The sequence below is a fragment of the Mesoplodon bidens genome (genome assembly GCF_964165515.1).
Source record: "Mesoplodon bidens genome assembly, chromosome: 2".
NCBI lineage: Eukaryota > Metazoa > Chordata > Mammalia > Artiodactyla > Ziphiidae > Mesoplodon > Mesoplodon bidens.
The window spans coordinates 9,986,720-10,003,355 of record NC_138177.1 but is presented as its reverse complement, the minus strand read 5'-3'; the positions used below and the strand labels follow the sequence as shown (position 1 = coordinate 10,003,355).

Below are 16,636 nucleotides of genomic sequence, written 5' to 3'. Positions count from 1 at the left end.
ATCATGGTCCCCAAACTCATCTCTGCCTCCTCAACAAGATTTTTTCGCTAGAACTTTTGTATTTTTAATGAAAATTTGTACTTTTTCTCATGTGTTCAATTATTACTTATTTCTTTCAGTAAGTAAATATTGAGTGATTTCTTCATGCTGGGGATTTTTGTGGCAAATTAGACAAGGGCCTTCATCTCATGAATCTCACAATATAGCATGAGAAACAAAAATAAGGAAGCAACTGCAGCACAATAGTTTAAATGTTCCCCAGTGTAGGAAGTCATATATGAAGGATACCCAACTTATTCTTGAGAGATCAGTGAAATCTTTCCAGATAAAGTGATCTCTAATTTAAACTTCAATGGGTGATACAGATTAGCCTGATGAAATTAGATTGATAACATTGGAGGAGGAAGAGAAAATGTTTCTAATAGAAGCTAAAGAGATGTGGGAGCATGGCACATGAATGGAACTCTAAGTTATTTCACTGTGCTTGGAGCTTAGAGTGTGAGAAAGAGAGTGGAAAGAGATTAAGGGCATTGTTGGAAAATTTTCAACAGTGAAGAAACATAATTAAATTTGTACTCTAGAAAGATATTACTGACTAGAATGTGAATAATAAACTTGGAAAGTGGGGGTGGGGGTAGTTTAGCAGGGGAAGGAAGCAAGGGAAGCCTGGAATCAGAGTCACCATTTAGAAGGTTTTTATAATAATCTATGTAAAATATGATCCTGGTCTGAATAAGGGTAATTCCAGATTGAATAAAAATAAAAAGACAGATGCATAATACATAAAGGAGATAAAGTTGAGAAGATTTGATTATCAATTGAGTTGAGAAGAAAATTGGGGATCCCTAAGGATGCCAGGGTTGTGGGTTAAGTTGTTGAGTGGATGGTGTCATTGCGTGGGAAACATTCTGGGAAGCTTTTGGGAGAAGATATTGAATTCAGCTGTGATGTGATTATTTTGTTGGGAAATTCAATGGAGATATTTATGAAATGTTGGGTGATATGAGCTTGGAGCTCAGGAAAGAGATCTGAGCCAGAGATCATTTCTGAAAATCATCAGCATATTCATTGTGTTAAAGTGTTGAAGTGATTGCCCTGGAATTGGAATTAAAGGGAAGAAGGAAGAAGGATAAACTGAGAAGTATTTAGAAAAGCAGTAGTCAGAGATATAAGAAGAAACTCAAGAGTGTATGTGCCATAGAAAAGAATTACAGACATATCTCATCTTCGCCTGCTGTCATAGAGAGATGAAGTAATATATGGATTGGAAAAAATTTTTTTCCATGGAATATAACAGTAAGTCATTTTGGTAAAAATTATTTAAGTCAAGCGTTGAGTAGAAACCACATTTTAGTGTATGGGGAGGTAAATGAGTGGAGGGCATTAAGAGACCAACTGCAGAAAGCTTACTCAAAAGACTTTGTAAGGAGAAAGATATAGATCAGTAGCTGGAGGAACATCTGAGGTGAAGAGAAAAATTTTCTTCTAATGACTTCTTGTAATGAGATTAAAATCTTTTAATTAGATCAAAATTTAACTCAGAGAAACTTTATTGTTTTGCAAGATTGTTTGTAATGCCCTATTTTGCCTGTAGGTGCCAGCAGTATGCATAAAGTACAGAGGGAAGTAAGGGGGAAGAGCGTTTCAGAAAAAATGTTAGAAGACGAGGATACAGGAGGATAGAGAAAGAAAAGGGAGGTAGAAGAGGCGAGAAAAGGAGAAGAATGTAAAGAACAGAACCCCAGTGAACATCACATTTAACCAGGGAACAGAAGACGTTAAGCCAGGCTTAAAGTAATTGGATGGTATAAATTAGGAGGTATGGTGTCCTAGAATCCTAGGAAGAAGAATATTTCAAAAAGGAGGGGATCATTATTATCAAATGCAGCCAGGTGAGAAATCCAGACAGGACTCATGAAATTTCCTCATGTAATAACTCACCTGTGATAGCAGAAAGAGAAATGGGTCATAACTATGAGTAGACAACAAATCTAAAGAAAGATGGCTAAAAATCGTTTGTATCCAACTCAAATGTGAATTTCTCTGAGATTGATTATTTATTTATCTATCTATCTATCTATTTATTTATTTATTTATTTATTGGCGGTGCTGTGCATCATGTGAGATCTTAGTTCCCCGACCAGGGGTCGAACATGTGCCCCCTGCATTAGGAGCACAGAGTCTTAACCACTGGACCACCAGGGAAGTTCCTGAGAAAATTTATCTAAAAAAATCTAGAAGGAACATTTTTACCTTTTCTCAATGCTTCTATAATGCTCTCTTCTCTATTTCAAATACCATATGACTGAACAGCTTCACTTCTCTTATCTCACAGAAATGAAAACTTACGTCTACACACACAAAAAAGTCTATACTTATATGTTTATAGCATCCTTATTGATAATAGCCCCCCAAAACCTTCAACGGGAATGGTTAAACAAATCCATACCATGGAATACAACAAGGCAATGAAAAGGAACAAGTTACTGATACACTGATGAATCTCCAATGAATCATGGTAGATGAAAAAATCCACCCCAAACAATATATACTACATGATTCCACTTATATCATATTCTTGAATTGACCAAATTACAGCAATGGAGAACAGACTATTTGTTCCTAACATTTAAGGAGGGGTTGGGTGTGGGAAAAATGTGAGTATAGCAGTAAAAAGTCAACATGAGATATCCTTGTAATCATGGAAATATTCTGTATCTTAACTATATCAATATCATTATCCTATTTGTGATATTTTTACTACAGTTTTACAAGATGTTATATTGGTGGAAACTGGATAAAGGGTACATGGGCTCTGTCTCTGTTATTTCCTACAACTACTTTCTCAAAGAAGTTTAATTATTTTAAAATACCGGGGCTTCCCTGGTGGCACAGTGGTTAAGAATCTGCCTGCCAATGCAGAGGACATGGGTTTGAGCCCTGGTCCGGGAAGATCCCACATGCCGCGGAGCAACTAAGTCCATGCGCTACAACTACTGAGCCTGGGCTCTAGAGCCCTCGAGCCACAACTACTGCAGCCCGCGTGCCTAGAGCCGGTGCTGCACAACAATAGAAGCCACCACAATGAGAAGCCTGCGCACCGCAACAAACAGTAGCCCCCACTCGCGCAACTAGAGGAAACCCAAGCGTGGCAACAAAGACCCAACGCAACCAAAAATAAATGAAAAAAAAAAAACCTATTAGCCAAAAAAGTAGAATATCATAAATAGTTGAAAGAACCCTAGTATTAAAGTCAGATTGTCTTAGTGTTGAATCCTGAGTCTGCCACAGTTTTAGCTATGAAACTTCACCTAACTGAGCCTAAAAAAAATGATAGTCATCAACATCATCATAACCATCACCACCACCCCCCATCAAAACCCAGATAGAGTACTTGCTATATATGCCAGTTTCTGTTTTAAGCATCCTGCACATTTTGGCACATTTAATTCTCTAAACAGCTCTATCAGGTCGGTTTTATCATTATCTTAATTTTAAGTATTGAGAAACTGAGACACAGAAAGGAAAAGTAATTCACTCAGGACCACAAAGTAACTAGCTGAACAAGAACTTGAACCCTGGCAGTCTTCCATAAGACTTGATACCTGCCCCTAACATTCATGGGGCTCAGGAAAAAAGTAAAAATGGAGGCCCCATACTATATTTCTAAATGCTTAAGAGTTCTAGATCAGGCTAACACACTGTTAAAAATAGACATTTTTGGCTTCACTGGTGGCGCAGTGGTTGAGAGTCCGCCTGCCGATGCAGGGGGACACGGGTTCGTGCCCCGGTCCGGGAAGATCCCACATGCCACAGAGCAGCTGGGCCCGTGAGCCATGGCTGCTGAGCCTGCGCCTCTGGAGCCTGTGCTAAGCAACGGGAGAGGCCACAACAGTGAGAGGCCCATGTACCGCAAAAAAAAAAAAAAAAGACATTTTATCCTTCTATTGTGACACTTGGTAGATTATGTTTGAATATAAAATTCTCAGACTGTTCCCAGTTCTACCCTATAAGCATAGCCCACCTCCCTTCACTTGCCACCCATGGTTTGGTTCCACACTGTGAGAAGCCTCTTTGCACATTTGGGTGGACACTCCAGTGTGCAAATTCAAGTCCTGTCCACATTCAAGCCTTGGATTGTGCATTCCACTGAGATAGGTGCCTTTGGTGGATGTATTTGGGGAAGAGGACTGTGCCAATCCTGGAAACACAAAGCCTTTTACAGGGGATTTCAGGGTCCTGAGTCCAAGAAGCATGGTCTAGAGGTCTAGAGAGATGATCTCCAGCTGGAAGGGCTCTTTGGCTCTGTAGAATAACCCTACCACACTCACCCCAGGGAAAGGCACAGCTGAGAGAGACCCAAAGTGAGATCCAGATTTAAGGTCCCTGCTACTCAGGTCTAAGTATGATACCAGCCTCATTTCAACAGAAAGGTACATACCTTTCATAGTTGTGAAGATTTCAGCTAATTGTTAACTTGGTTCCTCATGAGCAAGATGTGCGCTACTGCCCTGAATTAGAGGGAAGACGCTTCTTCCGCTAACATTCACGGTTGTGCTTTAATATCAAGTAGCATATTTTCTCAGCATCAATATTTCTTAGTTAAAATCTATCACTTCTTTCCTTGGTAGATGGACTGGAGACTTTTACCAGATTTCTTAAAACTGAATTCAGTGAGGAAAACATTGAATTTTGGATAGCCTGTGAAGATTTCAAGAAAAGCAAAGACCCTCAACAAATAATTCATAAAGCAAAAGCAATATATGAGAAATTTATACAGAATGATGCTCCACAAGAGGTAAAGATGATTGTAAAAATTTACATCTGTTTGAAAACTTTTTGAGAGAATATGTCTTCATCAAATCGGTACTGCCATACATTCTAACAGAAAGGTCAGAATTTTGTTGAAACAAAAACGGTGGTTATTTACAAGCATGCCTCATGTTATTGCCCTTCACTTTATTGCATGTCACATGTATTTTGTTTTTTACAAATTGAAGGTTTGTGACAGCCCTGCCTTGAACAAGTCTATCGGTGCCATTTTTCCAACAGCATTGGCTCACTTCATTTCTCTATGTAACATTTAGGTAGTTCTCACAATATTTCTTACTTTTTCCATTATTATTATCCTTGCTATGGTGATCTGTGACCAGTGATCTTTGATGTTTCTACTGTGACTCACTGAAGGCTCAGATGATGGTTAGCCTTTTTTCACAATGAAGTATTTTTTAATTAAGGAATGTACGTTGTTTTTTTAGTCATAAAGCTATCACACACTTAATGGATTATCATGTAAACGTAACATTTTTATGCACTGGGAAGCCAAAAAATTTGAGTGACTCGCTTTATTGTGACATACCCTTTACTGAGGTGGTCTGGAAGGGAACCCGCAATATCTCCGAGGTCTGCCTGTATATAGATTTCTATTTACAAACAGAATGCATTATAAGATATTGCTATGGAAGGAAAGGTATAACTGAAGTTACTCCTCAGGGTATTTTATTCTAGACTAAGAGTGAATACAATTAATTGCAACATTTAGATTCATTCATTTATCATATTAATCACCTTAGCACAAGTAACTGCTTGTAGAAACTAAAGATTTTTATACGTGATGAAGGTAAGAGAAATCAAGAAGTTTATATTATGTACTATTTTAATGTTAGCTCATCTACCTGTACAAAGTTTCATTTGCCCTGTAATTATTATCCCTACACATTAAGATAGACTAAAAGAAAATTTCATAATAGAAAGATGAGGAAAACCTAATTTGGCAATGGTTCAAGTGAAAAAACAATTGTGATTTTTTTTTTTTTTACTGCAAGCTCAGTATGAGGTAACTGTATGAAACAATTGCTAAAATGGCTATTAAACCAGCAAATATTACCTCACTATCCTTGAATATGAATTAGAGTTTCTGTATTTTTAGTACGAGCTCAATAAATAGTCTTTTCACTGAAGTGTAGAACTGATAATCTGCCACTGTTAAGAGTTCTGTTTGACTATAAATTGTTGTTGTCCACGAGGTAGCATTGTTTATGTAGATATTGTCGCACATGAAATGACAATTATTTTCCTTGTTTCAGTATGTCTCAATCTGTTTTGTGTTTCAATGTATTATCCTGTCTTCCCCTTACACACAAGTAAACAAAGGCAGCGTGGTGTTACCCACAAAGGAAAAGGAAGAAACCTACCTGAAAACTGAAAACTTAGCACCATCAAAACCGAATATATCATCAATGTTTTGATAAAAAGGATTTTATATCTTTATATATATATACACACACACACGTATTACGCATATAGGCATTTTCAGCACACGTTTGCTTGTAGGAAAACATCATAATATAATGAAAAGAGCACTGGGATATAGCAAAAGCCTCACATTGAAATCCCAAATATACCCCAAACACACTGCTTGCCCTCACTCAAAATAACTGAATTTCTACAAAGTTTAGTTTCCACTTTGAAAATGAGTTGAATCTAATGGTCCCTAGGACACCTAACATTACATTGTTCCATGATCCTTCACTGGCAGAGACTGATAAGGACCGGGTGCACAGGGAGAGAAGAGCCAGGTAAAATGCCAGCCCAGAGTGAATCACTGGATCCCTAGACCCACAACAGGAAAAGCACCAAGCATCCAAGTGCCCTATGCCCCCTCCAACGTGGAGTTAGTCCTTTACTTCTGTTTCTCAAAGGTGTTTACTTAAGTAGATTGATGATAATTACACTTTTATTATTGTTATTATTATCCAGGTTAACCTTGATTTTCACACCAAAGAAATAATCACCAGGAGCATCACCCAACCCACCCTCCACAGTTTTGATACTGCACAAAGCAGAGTGTATCAGCTCATGGAACAAGACAGTTACACACGTTTTCTGAAATCTGACATCTATTTAGACTTGATAGAAGGAAGACCTCAGAGACCAACAAATCTTAGAAGACGATCACGTTCATTTACCTACAATGAATTCCAGGATGTAAAGTCAGATGTTGCCATTTGGTTATAAAGAAAATTAATTTTGCTCATTTTGCTGGCAAGCTTGTATATCTGCTTCTAAGATGTAGCGTGTTTATGTTAACAAATTGGTAAGTCTTTTCGAATAAAGTGCGTCATTTGAAATGATTTAAAAAATGCAAACCAAAATTTTTATTCTAACAATATATACTCTGCCAAGATATTCTGTAAAAGCTTCCATCTGACTTCATTTCATTCATAGTCAGAAAAACGTATTGCTTAATTAAAAGGCAGAAAAGAAGTAATAATGATGTTGTATAAGATTGTAAAGGTTAAACTTTTGAAAAATTTCAACAGTTTGGCCAAATATCTAGTTTGGACTTTTTTTTCTAGATGTAAACTATATGATGCTCAGATAGACATGCATTCGGACAACATTTTCTATAATGATGAAGCTCTTCTCTGGCTCAGTTATAGAGAGTATAGAATCCTGGCTCAAGAAGAACAATATATCACTTCTAGTTATAAGCCAGCGACAGGAACTTCTGGGAGGACACATTCATCTCTACAGAACTTCCAGGTCACACAGAACCTAGGTTGATAATCGAGAATGGGATCCACCTTTGTGCTCATTCCTAAGTGAGCATGGACTTACTCCGTTATACGGAACCACTTCTGCTGGTCAAAGAAACATGACCAGATGCTGCAACAGCTCCAGGCTGGGACTGAGTGGAGCATCTTCTCATCTGTGAGAAAAACTTGCCACTAAAATAGTGGGCAGTCAGTCATCTGAATGATGACCAGAGGAGGTTTATCCCCAGAGTCATGAACCTTTATTTTTGGAATGAGAGGAAATAAAGAGGCAAGGAGTCCAAGGCCCTGGAAACTCAGGCACATGCCACACTGGCTCATATTCAGATAGTGTTCCTCCATGGATCATGTTCTTATTCCAAATCTCACTGAATCATTTAATACTATATTATTCAAATATGATGATGCTAATAAGTATGTGTGTCTCTACCTATAGGGAAATATTTACTTTTAGATGTGTGTTGCATGATGTGTAAATGTCTGTATTTAAAATGTCATACATTTGGCTTTGGCAAATGTTATTTTAGTTGAACTGTAAAGTATAAAACTGTAGATCACCTATAGTAATAAATATTTTTTAATTTCTTCATTCATACAGTTAATGTTTATCTGACCACTAAATGCTCTCACCGATTATTGATTATCCTTCCTGTCATCAAATTACACAAAGACATATTTTCTTATTTTAGAATGATATTGGAGTAGAACATATTAATCGAGTTATTTTGTCACTGATCTTAATGCTAAATCAATTCCCAATATTGTTGTGAATATGAAAACAAGGCATTATGCATTTCAAAGATCAACTAAGAAAATTATTTTTCTTTTTTCTTTGGCTGATTGGTATTTTCTTTTTTTGTGGTAGTCTCTTTTCAAAGAGTTTGATAGCTTTATACACAGAGTTAAGACTTTATACAAGCTGTCTGATCTCATCAGAAAAAAATCATGGACTGATTTTAACAGCATTTTTCTAGGACCACAGATAGCTAGTATGTAGCTTTTTCATTTGTAATACTCTTCAGAAGCATCCAATATCTTGTTTAAATTATGAAGTATTCCATGAGACTCTGCAAAAACATACCAGGACTTTTTGATGAAGTTAAACCTTGACTTCAAGGAGTTTGTGTCTGTAGGGGGGATAAGTAGTCAAATACAGAAAACAAAATAAACAATTGTAGAAGTGAAAGAAGTCAAGTAAAAACGTGCAGACAGTACTGAACACTGGCTGAAGGAATTGCAGAAATATACAATGAAAGCCTGAGAGTCTTAATGTCTGGGCTCCTTATCAGATGCCCGATTCTCAGAAATTCATTTAATTTCTAAGCATCCTTCTTCCACACATTCTTTTCAAGATAAGGACTCATGATTTCTAATTTTCCAATTTTCTTTATGGTCCTCACATTTATGGATTCTATTGATTTATTGACCTGATATTCTCCAAAGCACCTCTTGGTTGATGCCCAAACAAGAAAAAGAGGCAAATAATTATGGTTGGTGAAGGAAATTTTCAGACTAAAAGTTAATATGGGATATTGGTCTAAGAATAGGGAACAATTTTATAAAAAAATTAGAAGTACATGAAAGGAAAAAAAAAGTCACAGGAAATATAGCTTACATTTTTTTGGCCAGTCACGTGTATAAATACAGAATGTCTTTAAAAAGAGATTTGGGTTGAATTAAATCATCTGAGGTGTCATAAAGCCCACAGACAAAAGTCAATACCCAGACTGTCATATTTTGTACATAACAGAAGCTCAATAAATGACCTTGGAATTAAATGGAAGCAATAGGAGGCCCTATGAGGAAAGTAGTACATATTTCAGCAAAAGGTAAAGGCTTTCCAATGTGGCATATTTTTATTTAAATCCTGGCTCTGCCACTTATCAAAAGCAATATGTTGGGAAAGTTACTTAAATATTCTGAACTTCACTTTTTCATTTGTAATATCGGAATAAAACTTTTACAGTGTTCTTTTTTTTTTTTTTTTTTTGTGGTACGCGGGCCTCTCACTGTTGTGGCCTCTCCTGTTGCGGAGCACAGGCTCCGGACACGCAGGCTCAGCGGCCATGGCTCACGGGCCCAGCCGCTCCGTGGCATGTGGGACCTTCCCGGACCAGGGCACGAACCTGTGTCCCCTGCATCGGCAGGCAGACTCTCAACCACTGCGCCACCAGGGAAGCCCTACAGTGTTCTTAAGATGATTAAATTTTAAAGTATTTGTGAAGTGCCAAGTATAGATTAATTTACTTTAGTGCATGGACAGGATTATGAGAAGTATTCCCTGTATTTAAGTACCACATTTTATTTATTTATTTTTAAAATACTTTTCTGATTTTTTTGGTGTTGTTATAAATTTATTTATTTTTGGCTGCGTTGGGTCTTTGTTGCTGCGCGTGGGCTTTCTCTAATTGCAGCAAGCGGGGGCTACTCTTCATTGCGGTGTGCGGGCTTCTCGTTGTGGTGGCTTCTCTTGTTGCGGAGCACGGGCTTTAGGCGCGTGGGCTTCAGTAGTTGTGACACACAGGCTCAGTAGTTGTGGCAAACGGGCTTAGTTGCTCCACGGCATGTGAGATCTTCCCGGACCAGGGCTTGATCCCGTGTCCCCTGCACTGGCAGGCAGATTCTTAACCACTGCACCACCAGGGAAGTCCCTTAAGTACCATATTTTAATTATAATATAAAATTTCTAGTAATGTCTAGGTTACAAATCAAACAAATATCCTTTGAGAAAAATGAGATTTCCAGAATAACATATGCAGGCAGCTATTGCTCTCATGAAATCTTTTATAATTTTGCACTGCAAACAAAAGTAAATAATGACTTTTAGCTAAATGAAAAATACTGGAACATTAAAAGCTTAAATTGTTTTAAAGACAAAGCTGAAAAAGCTTAACGTTTTGGTTATGTGCAGTGTAGTACTTCTTTAAGAGAAAAAAAGGGGACAAAGAATATTGAAGATACACAAACCCTGAAATGCTCACAGACTTAACTATATAACATTAACTAAATTTAAACACATTAAATTTACTTTCACTGTGTCATATTAACTGGCCTTATATTTGATTGCCTTGCTCTTTAATTATCATGTCTTAAAATGAAAACAAAACCGAAAACCCTTGATAATTTGACAAATTTCTTCATCTACATCACCTAAAGTTTTTTCAACAATGAAAATAAAAGGTAAGATAACACATCCAAACCCATTTTCTGTAACATGTTGGTTGAATGAACAAATATTTATTGAACACAGTGTATTTGATTGGTACTGTTAGCTGTTGGACATTCAGATATGAATCAAACAGGAGTGAAAGGCAGGGAGAAAGAAAGAAACTTTCTTCCTGGACGTTCTCTGATAAAGTTTGCATTCTACAATATGCAGCTGAAAGCCACGCTTAAACAAGAAAATCCTTCAAATTTATCCCAAATTGCAAATCCATCTGTGACTGATGATGCAGGTATCATTTATCTTTTGAAGCTAGGAGTTGAGTAGCTAATCTCATTTAAGAGAAAAACAGTAGACCCACTAACTTGCACAAACATTGCTTATCTTATAAAACGAAGGCAAAACTAACCAAAAGCATACACACACATATAAACACATTATATTTAAGGTTTTTTTGGCTGTTAAGTTCATTTCATTGTTTTTGCCTTATAAGTCAACAAATTGTAGAAAGGGCCTCCAAAGAGTAAAAAAAGGTCCTTCAAATGGTTAAATATAAAAAAAAAAACCCACATAACTGTAAGCTACATTTTAAAAAGTAATATCACTTGAGAAACAGTAGAGAGAAATTAACAGCAGAAGTGGTAAAATATTGCATTTAATAAAATTAAAAGACAGGGCTTCCCTGGTGGCGCAGTGGCTGAGAGTCTGCCTGCCGTTGCAGGGGACACGAGTTCATGCCCTGGTCTGGGAAGATCCCACATGCCGCGGAGCAGCTAGGCCCGTGAGCCATGGCCGCTGAGCCTGCGCGTCCGGAGCCTGTGCTCCGCAACGGGAGAGGCCACAACAGTGAGAGGCCCGCGTACCACAAAAACAAAAACAAAAACAAAAAAAAAACAAAAATTAAAAGACAGTATCAACTGTGATTTTAAAGAACATAATCATTCTACAGAAAATCACATTTATTTGGAACTTAGCCTTCTAATTAAGTGTTCTATAGTAGAAATGCAACTTTTAGAATTAATAACCAAGGGAAATTCTTTATCATAGATTTCATAAAAACAATGGCATTATCTTTAGATAGTCTGTTTACTGTCTCATCTCTGATATATTTACCTACTGGGAGGAAATAACTAATAATTGTGGGGAAGATGATGATTAAAACTGTTAAATTTGGAGCTACTAAAAATATCAAAATTGTGCGTCATAGACTCTATTTACTAGAGCAAAGAACTGAATAAAAACATTTGAAAAGATTGCCATCAGTATGTGAAATCTCCAAATTATTTTCTGAACATTAAACCCTTGTGACCCGCAGAGAAATTGGAATATTTAAACATGAACTCAAATGAGGGCTTATCCGTATTAATGATACCAGTGATACATGTATTTAATAACCCATAGTTTGGAATACCTCATGCCTAATTTATCCTTATTTAATCATACAGAGCCGCTGCAGTTCAATAAACATTTGCTACAGCTTCACCTCGGTTCAAGTAACTGTACTGCATGGTAGGAAGGCAAAGATGAATAACACAGTATAAAGTTTATCACTGAGGATATTACACCCCATGGTGTTCCTGTGTAGGCAAACACATAAATCAGTCATTTCAAGATAACATGCAAAACATTCACATATATCTTGCTTCACCTATCTCTAAAAAATGGCAAGACAGTTTCACAATGATGTAGTAAAATACCAGAGTTATACCTTTGTGTCTTCACAATATGTCTGAGTATATTTTATGGTATAAGGTTAGGTACTGAATTGCTCTTTCCAATGAAATACTTTAAAATGCTTTACTTTACTTTAAAATGCCAATCTCTGGAAACCTGAACTGATCTCATGGAACAGATAAATGGGCATCATTCACATCATAATGTGATTCATTACAGGCTTCCTTTAAGTAGGAGCTCCCAGAAATGTATTTAGGCATTATTCACAGAAAATTATTTCACATAGAGTCTTTGGAAGTAAATTTTGGGTAGAAAACTGAAAAGCAGAGTGTTAAAAGACACAGATAAATGAATATCACCCCAAAACCAGATACATGATACTTCAAACTATGAAGTAAATTCATTGAAAAATCATGGTTCAATCCATAAAATTTTATTTATCTATATTATTCATAAGCATATCTATTATGAAATGTAATATACACATTCTCTAAAAAATCATAGCATCATGAAGGAAACAGTAACTTTGCAACTTGATCCATTAATTTATTTTTGCTAGCCAATTTCAGGTATATTTTCTTCTATTCTGTTTTTTGTTTGTTTTTTTCCTCTAGGTGGCTATTTTGCCAAGAATTTGTAAAGTAAGATTTCAGGGTGAGATAGATAGATAGATAGATAGATGATATGTGTATACATATATAGATATATACACATATAGTTTGATTTCTAAAAGAAACTTTTAAAGATATTTTAAAAGATAAATAATAATTAGAATTATTCTTCAGTCTACTGGGTTAAGTGTATTTTCTCTGTCACTCAATTTCACTATTTTTCCCTCACTGAAGGAAGTCCTTAGGCAAATGTTTGGGGTAATATAGTATGACAATATTTACACTTTGCACAGGTTTTTGATTAGAAAATTAAGGTTATAAACATCAAATTAAAAGTATTAGAGAAAAATCAATAAAATAGTAATTTGAGGTCTTTAAAAAAGTGTGTGAAAAGAAGAATTTTTAATCCCTGAATATTGCAAATACTGATTGTTTATTCCAGCAACTGTATCTGCCTAAAAAAAGAAAAGATACCATTTAACCTGCATTAAGACAAAGACACGATGAATGTAATAATGGCTCCTAAAAGGCAGTATTTTATTACAAGTAAAACACTGTGGGATGCTCTTGAGTAAGAAAAAATTAGCAAGATTTGAAATTTTCTATTCAAGCATGACATTGTTCTGAAAAGGGGAATCCAGTTCATTACTGGGAACCTGCTTTAGATAGCAGATTTCTTACATTTTACTTCATCACTGAACACTAGTGCTGAAAGATTTAGAGATCATGTTCCATCAATCTTTCACATTTTAAAAGTCAGAATAATGAAGTCATCTCTAGAATAATTTAGAGCAATAATAAAGAATTTGAGTGAAAAATGACTCAGATATCAACCATTATTGTTTATTTATTCATCTCATCAATAATAATTCCTTAATGCCTCCTAAGTATCAGGATTCTCTTCAGATAAAACACAAACTGTCGAAAAGTTATCTTGTTTGTTTTACTGGAAATTAAACCTTAATCAGAGCTCAACATGAAACTAGATTCTTTCCTTCAAATTTATTTTTGCTGATATTATAAATATGTGTGTTAGTGAATATATATATACACAGCCATAATTGTTCAAAGAAATGCAAACTATATTAAATTCAATTGTTTTTTATTTAATTTTACTTGTAAAATGCTAAAGATATTACAATTTAATTGAATGGTAATTTTCAAAGCAATGAAAGTTCAAAGAATTTTATTTTATGGAAGAAATGAAGTAAATTAATTATGTTTATTGGCATAGTATCTGAATTTGTTAGTCATAATTCTTATCAGTATTTAAATTCTAGTCATTTCTTAACTTCCTGATTTTTGGAAGTACTGAGATACTTAATAATATTTTTCATATTAAAATTGCATATTTAATTTAATAACTACTCAATTGTAAAATATTAAGTTTATATACTTCTGTCTTTGGCTTTAATACTTAGGATATGTGTCATATAGTAAATGAGTTGATCTCTTAGATTCACTTTTAAATAGAACTACCTTAATTTTTAGATATTTGGTTGAGTAATTTTTATAAAACCTAATTAGAGCTACTGGTTTATTCTTGTGTTTTATTTTAAAATGTCCATTGTTTCTTTTTACTACTTTATATATGCCACGCAGGTTTACTTCCGAGATTCCAATACATCTATAGAATAAATGCTGGAATGACTACTACTGGTTAAAATTAATAGTATACAAAGTAAAAATTTAAATTATAAACTTTGATCACAGAGATTAATTTTTCTCTTCCATGTCATAAGACTGAGTCTTTAGCAAAGATATAAAATGAGTTGTTTGCTCAAGTCTCTTCAAAGGATGCTTCAGACCAGACTTCACATTAACAAGAAAAAAAATTAAAGTCTCAAGATACCAAATGTAAAATCACAATCATACATTTGAAAGTTTTTGATGAATATATCCTTTTAAAACCTCTAATCATGTTACATAAAGTAAAGGAACGTTTAACATCATAGAAAAACAATGAATCACACAGAAGGAAAAGTAGGCTTAGACAGAAATGGGAAAGAAGGAGGTTCTGGGAGAACCAGATAGTTAAGCTCCATGAAAACATTCTCAAATAGGAAAGACTTCTGTGCATGTATTAATATGTTATATGTAAATGAATCATAGACTTTATTAAACAATCATCGAATCTACTTATATTTTTTGTTTTACAAACCCTGAGGTCAACAGCTTCACAATCTTACTACTTTATATGTTATGATTCTTTCTTCTACTTTTTTAAAATAAAAATTTCTAAAAAAAAAAAAAATGGGACTCATGGGGTTTTATAGATTGGCTATTTTATCTCCTAGACTTCATCTTCCTAAACTAAATAATTGGTTATTGAGATTATTCTGAAATCTATAAGCTCTCTTTATAGGTCTGTTTCCTTTAAACCTGGCTTAAAAACAAAACTATTCCTGGGTACGAAAATAAAGCACCAATACTTCTATTTTTGATTCCATGCATGACATTACATTCAAAAGCACTTTAAATTGAAAATTGAATCAGGATGTTTAGATAAAGGAAGTAAAGTCCATGTGATATGATTTCAGAGTTTGAAAATAAGATGCAATGTGAATTTAAAATAAATGGTGCATGGGAAACCCAAAGTTTTTCCTCCTTCTTCTTTAGTATACAAGACATTAGTGCCACCAGGCATCATAAGGTTATATTTGTGAATTTTAGGAGGCAACTGAGACTTTGTGTACAGAAAATACACAACTTGCAGTTTTATTTTCCTCAGAAATCATCAGAGATTAAAAAACTAATCCAAAAGCACTCTTAGATAAAACTGAAAATCGTTTATTATTCGTAACTACTACATGCAAAAGCACGTTTTTCATTTCTAGGTATTTAAGGTCTTTTTGTTTCTTAATATGTGAATATATTTTAGAAGTACAAATTGAGGATTTTCAGATATTTACAGACTCAAAATGTCTTTGTCTTTATATGTGTTTCACCGATTTCAAGCAGCCTGAGAAAAATGTCAAATATGCCAATATATGGTATGAAAAGCACACTCAAATTCTGAGAATATTCAGAGCTAATTGTTGCCAGCACTTTTTTCTTTTCTACTATATTCCAATATTTTAAGAGTTGTTGTTTCATTTTCATCCTGAGACAAAATGTTTTAATTTTTTGCCAATTGTCTCAATTTTTATTTCATTATATAATAAGATAGATGACTTGGCATGCTAAAAGTATCTCAAACTTCAACAACATAGAGGAAGAAATACTTTCTGAAAATGATTTTCCTAAGAAGATTCATTTTACAATTTAATTTCCTTCAATGAGGTAAAGGTCAGTATGAGGCTATAAGAAAGTTAATTTGCATGAGGTATGCATAAGGAATATGAAAATAATACAACATGAAATATTCCTAATTCAAGCTTTTAAAACCAACCTCAGGGCTAAAAGAGTAATTATCAGAGAAAATAGCTCAACAATTACAACCAACTTTTTTTGATGATGTCAACTAACACACTCTCATCCTGAGAGACTTTTAAAGAGACAATCCTGTAGAGTAACAAATTCTTAGAATTAGCAGTCCTCCTTCATATGTTCATTGGCTTTAGAATATGTTTATCAGTGCTAAGTTTGTCAACTCTTAATACAATTCTCTGTGCCATTCTACTAGTCAAGTA

The 16,636-nt window shown here is 34.9% G+C and overlaps 1 protein-coding gene across 1 annotated transcript in view; it reads left to right on the top strand.

Annotated features, from left to right (window-relative positions):
• The window catches only part of RGS18 (regulator of G protein signaling 18), a 28,450-nt gene extending 21,252 nt beyond the window's left edge, over positions 1-7,198 (top strand). Inside the window, exons 4-5 of the mRNA XM_081218827.1 lie at positions 4,632-4,798; positions 6,760-7,198. Coding sequence (XP_081074953.1) covers positions 4,632-4,798; positions 6,760-7,017 — 425 coding nt within the window. The 3' untranslated portion in view covers positions 7,018-7,198. The remainder of the gene's footprint in view (positions 1-4,631; positions 4,799-6,759) is intronic.
• Positions 7,199-16,636: the final 9,438 nt, after the last annotated feature.